The following is a 14992-nucleotide window of genomic DNA, read 5'->3' on the forward strand; positions in this document are numbered from 1 at the left end:
GAAGTGGGGGAGAGAGAGAGAGAGAGAGAGAGAGTGACTGACTGACTGACTCTGACTGGTTCAGCATGCGCTTGTGGTGTGTATACATGTGTGTGTGCACAAGAGAGGCATGCATGCATTTGTGAGCTTGTATATGTGTGCGCGTGAGGGAGAGACAGTGCTGTTTTATTTTGTATGCACGTCTCAGAGAGAGAGAGAGAGAGAGAGAGAGAGAGAGAGAGAGAGAGAGAGAGAGAGAGCGAGTCATCTATGTAGAATGTGTCAGAGGGAAAGAAATCAAACTGGCTCCATGAAATTTATGTGACTCAAACAGTGTTCTCTGACTGTATCCACAAGAAAGGGAGGGAAAGCAAGCGAGGAGAAAAGGAAGAGAGAGAGAGAGAGAGAGAGAGAGAGAGAGAGAGACAGACAGAACTACGGAGAATGAGGTAAGACTGGGCTTTGTTTATTATTTATGAATTTACATTTGTGTTTTCATTAAACTCACAGTATGTCTATGCATAGAGCATCACTGCACACCCTACCAAACACACAGACAGTGGGTGCTCTGTTGCTCACTGACATGTTTGTGTGTATATGACAGCAAGCATTAGATGCATGCATTTTCTGTTCAGTGTGTATGTCTTGGAGTGTGTTTATTTGTGTATGACAGTGAGCATTTATATCATGTACTGTATTTATTCTGTTTGTGTGAGTGGATATTTTTGGCTGATCCATCCACCACGTCCCTGCATAGGTTACATGCTTTTGCGTATACGACTGATTTGTCATCGGTGCGCATGAGTGCTACACAGGAGTGAAAGCCACTAACAACTGCACACCGACTGGTTGCTTCCTCTTTCAGTGTGTCTCAGCATTGATCCTTATCAGGCAGTCCTTCACACCTCTGTGTTTCAATCCTCCACCTCAGCACGTCCCTTTCTCCTCCTCTACCTTGGTTGCTTTTTCATTTCGCTGAGGGGTTCCCTGTCCTTCCTCTTTCTCTTTTTTTTTTTTCTTTTCTTGCATATCACTACAAAAACATTTTCATTATAAGTATTTATGTCTTTATGTTTTCCAGTGAAAATATCTAAACATCCTTGAAACAAGTCATCAAGTAAATGTATTCTTTATTACTTTTTCAGATAGTATATCTTGAATTGAAGGGACACTCAGTAATTTTTTGTTTGTTTCGCTGACCAATATGGCAGTCATGGATGTATACTGACACTTGTCGGCCTGGATGCAGCATCACACTAAAACAGTTACTGTTGCTGTAGAAATAGCATGTTTATCGTTATCCATGTGTAATTATTCTGCGAGCAAAAGTGTCCAAAACAGGGAAGTTACCAAGATAAAGTGAAGAGCATTCGGCTGGTCATGTGATCGAAATACTGTATGTTTGCCCCCATGTGGCAACCCGCTCCATGTAAAATAAAACAGCTTTTATTAAGCTGGTGTCTCATGTGAGTGTACATGATTTTAAAGGAATATTCCGGGTTCAATACAAGTTAAGCTACAGCATTTGTGGCATAATATTGATTAGGCACTTACAATGGAAGTCAATGGGGACAATCTGTAAATGTTAAATTACTCACTGTTTCAAAAATAAAGCTACAAGATTTAAACAATATGCCTGTTAACATGGTTTTAGTGTGATAAAATTATTTTAACCATTTCTGTTCAAAGTAATATCTAATTTAACAACTTTGTTTCCATGACGATGTAATGTCAATAAACCCTAAAATGAGTAAAAAAAAAACAAAAAAAAAACAAATGATGACTTAAATTAATTTACAGCTCAAATACTACATGAGTTTAAAGAGATGAATGAATTTAAGTGGTTAATAAAATTCTAAACTTCACATTTTGCCTTTAATCCCTCCAAAGATTGGCCCCATTCACTTCCATTGTAAGGGCCTCATTGTAATAAAGATTTTTGCTTTATTTAAGGAGTGGGAGAGTGAATTATCCAGTAATTTCAAAGCCACTCCTCCAATTAGAGGGACACACATGTGTAATTGGGGAAGTTTTTAATTGTTGTTTGTTCAAGTTCTTTTTGATGTCTGATGAAGGCCCTGAGGTTGGCCGAAACATCATGTATTTTTAAACAAATAAAATTGTAGCACTAATTGTGCTTAAAGAGTGAGTGTTGCACCTCCTTTTAAAAGTATGCTTTTTTTTTTAAAGGATGGACAAGTCAAAATAATTTTTTGTGGTAATCAACATTACGCCACAAATGCTGTTGATTGTGCTTAAAGGTGATAATTTTTTTCCCATTTAATATTTTTTACTTCTAAAGAAATTAATTGTAATTTTGAAACCAATGTCTAAAATCATGACCAATCACATGAGATGAAGACTTCAGTTATATCAGTAACCTTATAAAAGCTGTTTTATTGTACATGGCGAGGGTCCCCTCAGGGGGGCTACCATGTTAGAATCACATGACCAGCCAAATACTACTCCCTTAATCTTTGTAACCATCCTGATATTGGACACTTTCACTCAGGGATTTAATTAAGCCTGGCTGGCTGTGAATAGTGAATTTCTACAATGGCATCTGTAACTATTAAAAGCTATTGTGTTTAAACGATGCTGCATCCACACCACTAGGTGTCAGTGTAAGTCCAAGACAACGTGAACAAAAACTTACTGAGTGCACCTGAAACTTGTATTGAACCCAGAATATTCCTTTAAGCATATTTAAGTCATGACAACTCACAGAATAAATGTAACGTGTAATTATGGATGTCATAAAATGGTAGGTTTGGTCTTGGTGGATTAGATCAGCTTATGCTGCTGCTTCTGCTGAGCAAGTATGAAGAGAAGCTGTGTTAAGCATGTAAGACATGCTGCTGCACAGTTAGACATACATAAGTCATTCTGCATCAAGCATTTAGGACATGCTGTCGCTGCACAAGTGCACAAACATACAATCCCTGTGAAGCAGATCTAGATGGGTGATGCTGGGGAGGAGGAGGGTTTCAGAGTGAAAACTCACATGGCACGCTCCAGTGAGACCAGCTAGCTGCAGACAACTGAATTACATTTAGATAAACATAGTACACAAATTGATTGGCTTAACGGAATACATGTCAAAGGACCTCTGCATGCACATTGGAGAGTTTCATGACTGAACTTAGAATCGTTTTTCAAAAGTACTATTACCTGTTGCACTTATAATTGCAATAGGTTAGTTGTTTTTTTAATCTTGTTTTAAGCTTAAACTTAACATAATTTTGCTGGATTAGTGCTTTAAAACAAGAAATATCTATTTGCCAGGGGGCCTGGGTAGCTCAGTGGTAAAGACGCTGGCTACCACCCCTGGAGTTCGCTAGTTCGAATCCCAGGGCATGCTGAGTGACTCCAGCCAGGTCTCCTAAGCAACCAAATTGGCCCGGTTGCTAGGGAGGGTAGAGTCACACAGGGTAACCTCCTCGTGATCACTATAATGTGGTTCGTTCTCGGTGGGGTGCGTGGTGAGTTGAGTGTGGATGCCGTGAAGCCTCCGCACGCGCTATGTCTCCGTGGCAACGCTCTCAACAAGCCATGTGATAAGATGCGCGGGTTGACGATCTCAGACGCGGAGGCAACTGGGATTCGTCCTCCACCACCCAGATTGAGGCGAATCACTATGCGACCACAAGGACTTAAAAGCACATTGGGAATTGGGCATTCCAAATTGGGAGAAAAAGGGGAAAAATCCCCCCCCCCCAAAAAAAGAAATATCTATTTGCCAATAGGGTAAGAAAAGTAAACATAGTATAGGTATATATTCTCTGATAACAAGTCTTTATAACAACAATTTTGTTCCTCATGTCAGTGTTTTGATTCTTATGTTTTTCAACCCATAAATGCACCTTTTCTTTCTTTACCTTCCACTGATCTTGCTCTTGTATCTGTTCTGTTGGGTTAAGCGTGTGCTTGTATGGCCACAAATCACCTTAGTGATGCTCCCTGGAAAGAGGAATTGAAAATGCAAGTTATGAGTATTTAGGTTGAAATGGCTTGTTGGATAAGATAAGAGCAGAGAAAGGAGAGATGTGTTCTCTCTACCCACAGAGCTCATCACAATGTCAGACTTCAGGGGAAGTGCAAAAAACACTGGGGGGACTCAAGCTGCTTAATATGGGATTAGAGTGTGTGTAAGAGAATGTGTGTCTGTGTTTGTTTTCCTGTACACACTCTGAAAAGAAGAGACAGAGCAGTAAAGTGAATCGTGATTGTCAGATAAGCAGCCTCATCTCAGCATGACCTTTATTCAGTTCCACATTTACTGCTCTGAGCTGACACTCAAATCTTTCTCTATCTATCACAAATGCCATATCTCTTACACTTACATCCATTTTACTCAGAGTAAACTATTTTTGCTCAGAGGTTGCTCTTTCATTGCTCAGGTGACCTAATGGAGATCTCAATTATGTTTCATTTAAGTATTACATTTGTTTCAGATGTGTTTCTTAAAATGTGTTTTTTAAAATTCCTCAGAAATAAAAATAGACACTAATGAGACAATTGTAGACATGAAGTAAGAGTACTATAGAGCTATAAAATGAATGTGAATAGCTCAAATGTTTCAGAATTCATTTTTAAATCGGACTTTTGATAGTAGAATTTTGGTACCTTGAAATTTCTGAGAATCTGATTAGTGATAGCTGGATGTATCATCCAGGCCGATAAATCGGACAATATGCTAGAAGATTATTAGCCGATAGCCTGATTGGTCGATTAACAGAAATGTTATTTCCCCCTTGTGTCAGTTCCTAAATCTACCAACAGCCTTGCCATGTACAATTTCAAACAGGCAATTTTTAGTTAATTTCAAGTAAATATTGTGTAAAGAAATGTTTAATTTCATTGTATATGTGTATCTTAATTGATATAATTAAATTGTATTAGCCTGTATCTCACAAATATCAGCATCTCGCTCTCTAGTAATATTCATTAGCATGAATAACCCATTTCGGTCAGCCACTAGTTGAGAACACACCATGAGTTTACTGGGTCCCTTTTCTCAGGAGAAAAATCTGAAAAGCAGAATAGAAGCAGTTTCTATTTGCTTTCCCTTTAATCTCCTTGCTGTCTAGGAGAAATAACTGAGATATTAAAAGATCTCATTTGTGATTTTTCTTTCCTATGGGCAGTCATCAGAGTGAGCCACATCTTAATGAGCTTTTTAGTCTCAAGCAATAATCGCTAATTGCATTTGCAGAAATGCACTTTATCGTAGTCAATAACATGAATGTGCATCATTATGGTAGTCAGCCCACTTTATTGGATAGATGGATGGATGGATGGATAGATGGACGTATAGAGCGAGAGAGAGAGAGAGAGGCAGGCATGTGTTCATGTCACAGGATGCCTTGTATCAGGGTTAGGAAAATCAAGAGAGGAGTTCCAGCTGAAATGTTAGAATTGATACATATGCAAGCATTAGAAATATTTGAAAACATTCAGAGTATAAAATGTGGCAGTATATATCACATAAGTTTTGGCTAATGATTATTTAGCACATCACAAATTAGTGTTACACCTGTCCCGGGGTAGTGTTTCAACAGTACCCTGCATGAGTACATTTGTGCGCTTAAATATGCTCCTTGTCTTCACACATTAAAGGCCCTGGTATACAGGGTTGGGAGGGTTACTTTTGAATATCAAAGGGACTGTGACTGTCAAGCTCCAAAAACGATACAAAAGCATAATAAAAGGAGGCCATGCAACTCATGTGCTACATTCCAAGTCTTCTGAAGGCATACAGTAGCTTCATGTGAGGAATAGTCCGAAATTCGTTATTCACTGAATGTCTTGCTTGACAAATGTAGTCACCATTGCCTCCATTCTATGAAAAAAAGCATCTTACTGTAAACATTATGCTGAATAACTTTTTCTGTGTTCCACAGAAAAAAGTAAGTAATACAGGTTTATAAGGTCATTATTGTGAGCAAATGGGTGAGCAAAGCCTTTAACTAAATATTTTGTGATGTATTAGCTTATGTTTAGTGATTTTGTCTGTGTGGCAGCAGCATCACTCCATGACACTGAAAGAGAACAGAAGAGGTTTCAGCAATGGCTCTAAGTGTGTGTGTGTGTGTGTGTGTGTGTGTGTGTGTGTGTGTGTGTGAGGAGGCCCTGTGGTCTTCTGCTCTGAGAGATAAGACTAGAGCTGATCCTCATCCCTGCCTCCACTGGGAGCGTAAAACAGGATTGATCCCATGGATCTCCAATTCCCCAGGGTTTCTTTAACTCAATACAGCAGACAGATCAAGTTTAAACAAGCACATTCACTCAGTCAGGATACTGGACCTGTCCTCAGACAGGCATTCCACTGCTGGATCAATACGTGCTTGCTTTTGTGAAGCCTATCTATAAAATAATGAATTCACCATTAATGTGCTGATTTGTGAATTCTAAATGCATTATGCAATTAAATGAGGAAAGGAGTGGAAACCACTACTTTTTCTAGAAATGTAACCTTGCAATTTTTCATATCATAGAAGGGTTTATTATTTAAAATGCTTTATTCTTTCTTACAAAATAGAGAAACCAAGAGTATCAAAAAACCATTGACATACAGCAGTTATCGCATACACTTTTGCATTACAATCAATCACCATTGTGCACAAATCCGAGTCTGTGAATCAATAATAGCATTATCATAATGAAGTCTCTGCTGAGTTCTGATTGGCTTGCTGAGGCTTTTGACCTCTAACCACTCTGAAGGAAGAGAGGAGCAGGCTGCCACAGCCGCTCAGTGACTGAGAGTGCATGATGTGTCTTACATGTGTAAAAACACATGTTTATTTAACCCAAAAGTGTAGTACCAATATATTTATTTAGATATTTTTTTCACTGGTACATGAAAAGGTACAAAGATTCTCAAAATATTACAACTTTAATCTCATAATGCTATGACATCATTCTCATAATTGTAACTTTATTCTCAAAATATTACAACTGTAATCTCATAATGCTTCGACTTTATTCTTGTAATTTTTATTTTTTTCTCAAAATATTACAACTTTAATCTCATAATGCTATGAATTTATTCTAGTAATTATGACTTTATTCTGAAAAAATTGCTACAACTAGGGGGCCTGGGTAGCTCAGCGAGTATTGACGCTGACTACCACCCCAGGAGTCACGAGTTCAAATCCAGGGTGTGCTGAGTGAGGGTAGAGTCACATGGGGTAAACTCCTTGTGGTCGCGATTAGTGGTTCTCGCTTTCAATGGGGCGTGTGGTAAATTGTGTGTGGATCACGGAGAGTAGCATGAGCCTCCACATGCTGTGAGTCTCCGTGGTGTCATGCATAACGAGTCATGTGATAAGATGCACAGATTGCCGGTCTCAGAAGCGGAGGCAACTGAGACTTGTCCTCTGCCACCCGGATTGATGTGAGTAACCGTGCCACCATGAGGACCTACTAAGTAGTGGGAATTGGGCTTTCCAAATTGGGAGAAAAGGGGATAAATAAATTGCTACGACTTTATTCTCATAATTTTGACTATTCTCGAAATATCACGACTTTCATAATGCTAGAACTTTATTCTCGTAATTTTGACTATTCTCAAAATATTATGACTAATCACATAATGCTACAGCTTTATTGATGTAATTTTTACTTTATTCTCAAAATATTGTGACTTTAATCTAAAAACAATTACAACTTTAAAGTCGTAATCTCATTACGACTTTGTCATCATTTTTACTTTTTTCTCAAAATATTACGACTTTAATCTCATAATGCTACGACTTAATTCTCGTAATTTTGAAATTTGACTTAAATCTTATAATGCTACACTTTATTATTGTAACTTTGACTTTATTCTCAAAATAATACAATTTAATTCTCTAAATCTTAGATAAAAAATAAATAAAATAAAAGACCTGGCACTAAAACGCCATCGTACAACATAAATAGGCTTATACACCTTTTAAAGGTAGAAGAGAACTCTTCCCATATCCTCTGTTGTTGGTGTCACAGGCAGTGCATTCATTCAAAGCAAACTATTTTGGTCCAAATTCATCTGTCAATTAGTAATATGACTAATACTAATGCAGTATTTGGCCCAGTGTTTGTTCCATATGTTTGGTTGGTAAATAGGATAATATTAACAATTCTGGTACTGTGTAGGTTTACCACATGATGGCCAGTGTAAAATATAGGTCCTGAAGCAAAACCTCTTGACAACCACTGGACTGCTAGAATTCCTCAAGCTTCAGTTACGCCATTTGCTCTGTACTATTTTTGGGAGTAGCATACACCCCCCTAAAGCAGCAGATACTCTAGTAGAGGTGATTTCTGCTTTTGGAAAGGGCCATGAGGCATCAGTGTTTTACTCCTTATTAATTCAGAGTCTGGGGGACGGAGTCTTAACCACTCTCAAGAGATTATGGGAGAAAGATTTAAACCTGGAATTGGAGGAGAGAGAATGGGCTAGGATTTTAAAAAAAACATAAAAACTGCATCGAGAGATGCAAGGGTGCGCCTTATACAATTCAAGATTTTACATCGGTTCTATTGGACCCCCTCTAAATTGTATAGGCTTGGTCTCAAAGACACACCCACCTGCTGGCAATGCCAATCAGAGGAAAGAGACATGGCCCATGTTTTTTGGTGGTGCGCTGAGATTCAGGAATTTTGGTTGAAGGTACAGAATTTTCTGTGTGACGTGTTGGGCATTCGGATTTCGTTTTGCCCCAGACTCTGTGTTTTGGGTGATGGGGCGGTCAACGACAAAGGTGATAAATACATAAAAAATTGGGTCCTCACCAGTGCGATGATAGGCAGGCAGATTGTTTTAAGGGGTTGGAAGTCGGTGGGAGCACCCTCAATTCGGGAGTGGTGCGAGGAGATGGGAAGGGTGGCAGCCTTCGAGGAGGTAACATGTAGAAGGCTGGGGATATGGGATTCTTTTATTGGGAAATGGGGTAGATATTTGACGTTTTTGGGGGGCTCTCGCAGTGGGTCTCTGAAGAGAGAGGTATAGTTTAGAGTTGTATGTTTATTATAGGTGTATGTGTGTATGTATGTGTGTATGTATGTATATGTTTGTATGTATGTGTGTGTGTGTGTATATATATATTATTTTATTCTCTGTAAATGTGTGTACTTATGTAAGACCACTGGGATGTTCGTTTGGGGTCGGGTGGGGTTCTTGTTTGGGGAGGGGAAGTAGTGGGAGTTAATGTTGAATCATATATATGTTTTGTTTTTCTTTGTTTTGAAAATTAATAAAAATGTTAATCACTAGAATTCCTCAAGCATTCTAGCCACTCGCAATGTGATTCAATTTAAGTAAATGTAATCACATATAAACGTATGTACATATAAACGTACATAACTCAATTGTGCATTCGTGAGGATGGCTACATCTGCCTCTTAATTCACAGAATATCACCATATATTGTGTGGTACCCAAAAGTCTTAATGCACCATGCTAGAGCATCACTTTCCAGTCTGACTATAACTGTGTGTGTGTTTGTGCTGAGAGCCATGATGATTCAGGTCCCTCCACCCTCTCACAAGACCAACGGCCATAACTGGCGCAACTCACAGGAACTCCAGCACACTTCAGGCAGCCATCCTGTGACAAACAATCAGTCACATACTTTGTAAGAAAACAGAGCTTCTTATAACCCCCCACCTCACCCGCCACGTTCTGACGGTTATCAGCTCTTGCTTAGTTGTGTATACTAGAGTGAATACTTAATTTAGGATTGACAGGATGTCTTTATTTGAGAGTCTTTCTGAATCACACACTGCAGAAGACAAACAGGATGTGGGCAGGTGTGCTCAGTTCAGTTAACTGTTTTTTTGATGTAAAAAAAACATTATCCCTCTTCCTCTCCTGTGTCTCAGTGTTTCTCTCATCTTACATTTCTATGTTTACTTCCATATTTCATTTATTGTCTGTGTTTGTTTACTCCTTTTATACAGTGGTACTCACAAGTCTGAGTCCACGTAGACAATCTGGGATTCAAAATCTAATTTAAACCTGGAAATAAACAGAATTATGAGACATTTAAACAAAGAAGCATTATGACATTAATAAATAAATAAGAAATATTAAAATATACTTATTTCTAGATCACTTTATATATATATATATATATATATATATATATACAGTATATTGACCTAAAAAAATATGTTTGCTAAAATAAAATTTTGCTTAAGTAGATTTTACTTATTTAACATATCGATATATTTTTTTTACTGGAAAACAAGTCAAAAATACTGATTAAAAAAATGAATTGCAGCATAATTTATTCAGTGAGCGACAGTGTCCAACATCAGGGGGATACCAAGACAAAGTGAGAAGTATTTAACTAGTCGTGCGGTCTGAACTTGGCGGCCCCCATGAGACAATCCACTCCATATAAAATAAAACTGCTTTTCTGTCCATCCTTTTAAACTATCTTTCAAAAGTACTATTCATTTCTTCATGTGTTACTTTTTTTAATGAGGCAAAAATTACTGAGTGCACCTTTAATGCTCTGTGTTTGCCCGGTGTGTGAGATGTAGACTTAAATGTGTGCTATTGACCATGTTAATTTGTACAAAAGTTTAGATTTCTTTGCATCCATTGAAGGACACAAGATACTCTTGGAAAATGCTCAAATCATGCTGTGAATTCCATGCCAACTGGAATGCATGCTACTGTCATTAAAGCAAAAGGGAACATCAAATAAGATGTTTTCAATTCAACGTTTCACATACATTGTTATGCTTATAATCTAATTTGTAAGGAAAAAAATTGTAGTCAATTAGACAAATGCAAAATGTAAGTATTTTCGCACACAACTTTCCTAACTGTATTTCTCTCTCTCTCTTACTCTCCTTTCCAGGCAAGGACAATCACAATTAACCACGGTCTCAGGAAACAGATGAAAACTATCAGGCCCCTGCAAAGCTCCCATATTCTCAGCTCTGAAAATGAAACTGTGAATGCACACACACAGTGCTGAGAGAACTGCTTAGATTGGAGCTCACTACCGTGTCCACACACACACATGCACACAGAGACTTCCCTGTTCCGTTTTCGCTGAAAGCACAGATTGAAAGACAGGGTTTTTATTTAGTTGCCTGGTATGAACTCCAGACTGTACGTGAAGAGTCTCTGTAATATAATGGAAATATAACTCATTTTTGCGAAGAACCAAAACAACAACACCACATTGGAACAGTAATTAAACAGTTTCATTGTGGAGACAAAAAAAACCTGTGTGTTCACTGTGAACCAGACACTTTGGGCCTGACCAAGTCAAAGGGACAGCTACACGAGCAAGGGAGACCATGACATCACATGGAAAACTGAGAAAGGAAAGGGGGAGTCTGGCAGAGTATGAGACACAAATCAAAGGTAAAGAAAATTTAATGTAACTCAGTATTATGCTCCCTTTAATCTCACTCATTCAAACTATGTAGACTAATGAACTAAGTACTTCCCTACATTTAAAGGGGCACTCTGTGGTCTTTTTTTGTTTATGTTGCGCTGGCTGATATGGAAACCATCTGGGATTTATACTGGCACCTAGAGGAATGCATGCATGCTGCATCATGCAAAAAGTTTTCGCTGACTGATGCCACTAGAATAGCAAATGAATCCAGCGATGATTCAACTGCAACAAAAACATTTTCTTAATCAGTATTTTTGTCTCTTTTCCAGTAAAGATGTCTAAGCATTTTTAAAATAAGATACATTTAATGGAGAAGCAAAAATGCATAAAATATTAAGATTCAATTTCAGAGACTATATCTTGAATTAGGTTTTTTTTCTTACCTCATTGGCAAATTGCTTTCTCTTGTTTTAAGAATATACAGTGGTGTGAAAAAGTGTTTGCCCCCTTCCTGATTTCTTATTTTTTTGCATGTTTATCACACTTAAATGTTTCAGAATATCAAACAAGTTTAAATATTAGTCAAAGATATCACAAGTAAACACAAAATGCAGTTTTTAAATGAAGGTTGTTATTATTAAGGTAAAACAAAATCCAAACCTACATGGCCCTGTGTGAAAAAGTGACTGCCCCCTAAACCTAATAACTGGTTGGGCCACCCTTAGCAGCAACAACTGCAATCAAGCGTTTGCGATAACTTGCAATGAGTCTTTTACAGCGCTGTGGAGGAATTTTGGCCCACTCATCTTTGCAGAATTGTTGTAATTCAGCCACATTGGAGGGTTTTCGAGCATGAACTGCCTTTTTAAGGTCATGCCACAGCATCTCAATAGGATTCAGGTCAGGACTTTGACTAGGCCACTCCAAAGTCTTCATTTTGTTTTTCTTCAGCCATTCAGAGGTGGACTTGCTGGTGTGTTTTGGATCATTGTCCTGCTGCAGAACCCAAGTTCGCTTCAGCTTGAGGTCACGAACAGATGGCCAGAGATTCTCCTTCAGGATTTTTTGGTAGACAGCAGAATTCATGGTTCCATTTATCACAGCAAGTCTTCCAGGTCCTGAAGCAGCAAAACAGCCCCAGACCATCACACTACCACCACCATATTTTACTGTTGGTATGATGTTCTTTTTCTGAAATGCAGTGTTACTTTTACGCCAGATGTAATGGGACACACACCTTCCAAAAAGTTCAACTTTTGTCTTGTCAGTCCACAGTATTTTCCCAAAAGTCTTGGGGATCATCAAGATGTTTTCTGGCAAAAATGAGACGAGCCTTAATGTTCTTTTTGCTCAGCAGTGGTTTTCATCTTGGAACTCTGCCATGCAGGCCATTTTTGCCCAGTCTCTTTCTTATGGTGGAGTCATGAACACTGACCTTAACTGAGGCAAGTGAGGCCTGCAGTTCTTTGGATGTTGTTGTGGGGTCTTTTGTGACCTCTTGGATGAGTTATCGCTGCACTCTTGGGGTAATTTTGGTCGGCCGGCAACTCCTGGGAAGGTTCACCACTGTTCCATGTTTTCGCCATTTGTGGATAATGGCTCTCACTGTGGTTCTCTGGAGTCCCAAAGCTTTAGAAATGGCTTTATAACCTTTTCCAGACTGATAGATCTCAATTACTTTCTTTCTCATTTGTTCCTGAATTTCTTTGGATCTCAGCATGATGTCTAGCTTTTGAAGATCTTTTGGTCTACTTCACTTTGTCAGGCAGGTCCTATTTAAGTGATTTCTTGATTGAGAACAGGTGTGGCAGTAATCAGGCCTGGGTGTGGCTAGAGAAATTGAACTCGGGTGTGATATACCACAGTTAAGTTATGTTTTAACATGTGGGGCAAACACTTTTTCACACAGGGCCATGTAGGTTTGGATTTTGTTTTCCCTTAATAATAACAACCTTCATTTAAAAACTGCATTTTGTGTTTACTTGTGTTATCTTTGACTAATATTTAAACTTGTTTGATGATCTGAAACATTTAAGTGTGACAAACATGCAAAAAAATAAGAAATCAGGAAGGGGGCAAACACTTTTTCACACCACTGTATAAACTCAGCAAAAAAAGAAACATCCCTTTTTCAGGGCATTGTATTTTAAAGATCATTTTGTAAAAATCCAAATAACTACAGATCTTTATTGTAAAGGGTTTAAACAATGTTTTCCATACTTGTTCAATGAACCATAAACAATGAATGAACATGCACCTGTGGAACGGTCGTTAAGACACTAACAGCTTACAGACGGTAGGCAATTAAGGTCACAGTTATAAAAACTTAGGACACTAAAGAGACCTTTCTGCTGGCTCTGAAAAACACCAAAAGAAAGATGCTCAGGGTCCCTGCTCATCTGCGTGAACGTGCCTTAGGCATGCTGCATGGAGGCATGAGGACTGCAGATGTGGCCAGGGCAATAAATTGCAATGACCGTATTGTGAGACGCCTAAGACAGTGCTACAGGGAGACAGGAAGGACAGCTGATCATCCTCGCAGTGGCAGATCACGTGTAACAACACCTGCACAGGATCGGTACATCCGAATATCACACCTGCGGGACAGGTGCAGGATGGCAAAAACAACTGCCCAAGTTAAACCAGGAACGGACAATCCCTTCATCAGTGCTCAGACTGTCTGCAATAGGCTGAGAGAGGCTGGACTGAGGGCTTGTAGGCATGTTGTAAGGCAGGTCCTTACCAGTCGCGGATTTGTCTCACCAGGGGTGATGGTCAGACTCACGTTTATCGTCGAAGGAATGAGCGTTACACCGAGGCCTGTAATCTGGAGTGGGATCGATTTGGAGGTGGAGGGTCCATCATGGTCTGGGGTGGTGTGTCACAGCATTATCGGACTGAGCTTGTTGTTATTGCAGGCAATCTCAACGCTGTGCATTACAGGCAAGACATCCTCCTCCCTCATGTGGTACCCTTCCTGCAGGCTCATCCTGACATGACCCTCCAGCATGACAATTCCACCTGCCATACTGCTCGTTCTGTGCATGATTTCCTTCAAGACATTTCAGTGTTCTGCCATGGTCAGCGAAGAGCCTGGATCTCAATCCCATTGAGCACGTCTGGGACCTGTTGGATCGAAGGGTGAGGGCAAGGGCCATTCACCCCAGAAATGTCCGGGAACTTGCAAGTGCCTTGGTGGAAGAGTGGGGTAACATCTCACAGCAAGAACTGGCAAATCTGGTGCAGTCAATGAGGAGATGTAATTAATGCAGCTGGTGGCCACACCAGATACTGACTGTTACTTTTGATTTTGACCCCCCCTTTGTTCAGGGACACATTATTCCATTTCTGTTAGTCACATGTCTGTGAAACTTGTTCAGTTTATGTCTTAGTTGTTGAATCTTTTTATGTTCATACAAATATTTACACATGTTAAATTTGCTGAAAATAAAAGCAGTTGAAAATGAGAGGACGTTTCTTTTTTTGCTGAGTTTATATATATATATATATATATATATATATATATTGTCAGGAATTCAAGCCACACAAGTTGTAGTTAGTGAAACCAAGTGCAAGAGCATTTACTGAGATTCACAGGGTTTACACAGTGAGATCAATGGTACAGGTGATATCACACAGAAGAGAAGCTTCACAAACTGAAGAGGGTT

The 14992-nt window shown here is 39.0% G+C and overlaps 1 protein-coding gene across 4 annotated transcripts in view; it reads left to right on the top strand.

Moving 5' to 3' along the window:
• LOC127419937 (SLIT-ROBO Rho GTPase-activating protein 3-like) overlaps window positions 1-14992 on the top strand; it is a 60800-nt gene continuing 45808 nt past the window's right edge. For 2 of the 4 annotated variants that reach the window (XM_051661767.1, XM_051661768.1), the window contains exons 1-2: window positions 1-428; window positions 10833-11347. In XM_051661767.1, coding sequence (XP_051517727.1) covers window positions 11281-11347 — 67 coding nt within the window. In that variant the 5' untranslated portion in view covers window positions 1-428; window positions 10833-11280. Of the gene's footprint in view, window positions 429-9475; window positions 9597-10832; window positions 11348-14992 lie in introns of all 4 variants that reach the window. The other 2 variants (XM_051661766.1, XM_051661765.1) reach the window with 2 other exon arrangements.

Source organism: Myxocyprinus asiaticus, chromosome 29, assembly GCF_019703515.2.
Source record: "Myxocyprinus asiaticus isolate MX2 ecotype Aquarium Trade chromosome 29, UBuf_Myxa_2, whole genome shotgun sequence".
NCBI classification, from domain to species: domain Eukaryota; kingdom Metazoa; phylum Chordata; class Actinopteri; order Cypriniformes; family Catostomidae; genus Myxocyprinus; species Myxocyprinus asiaticus.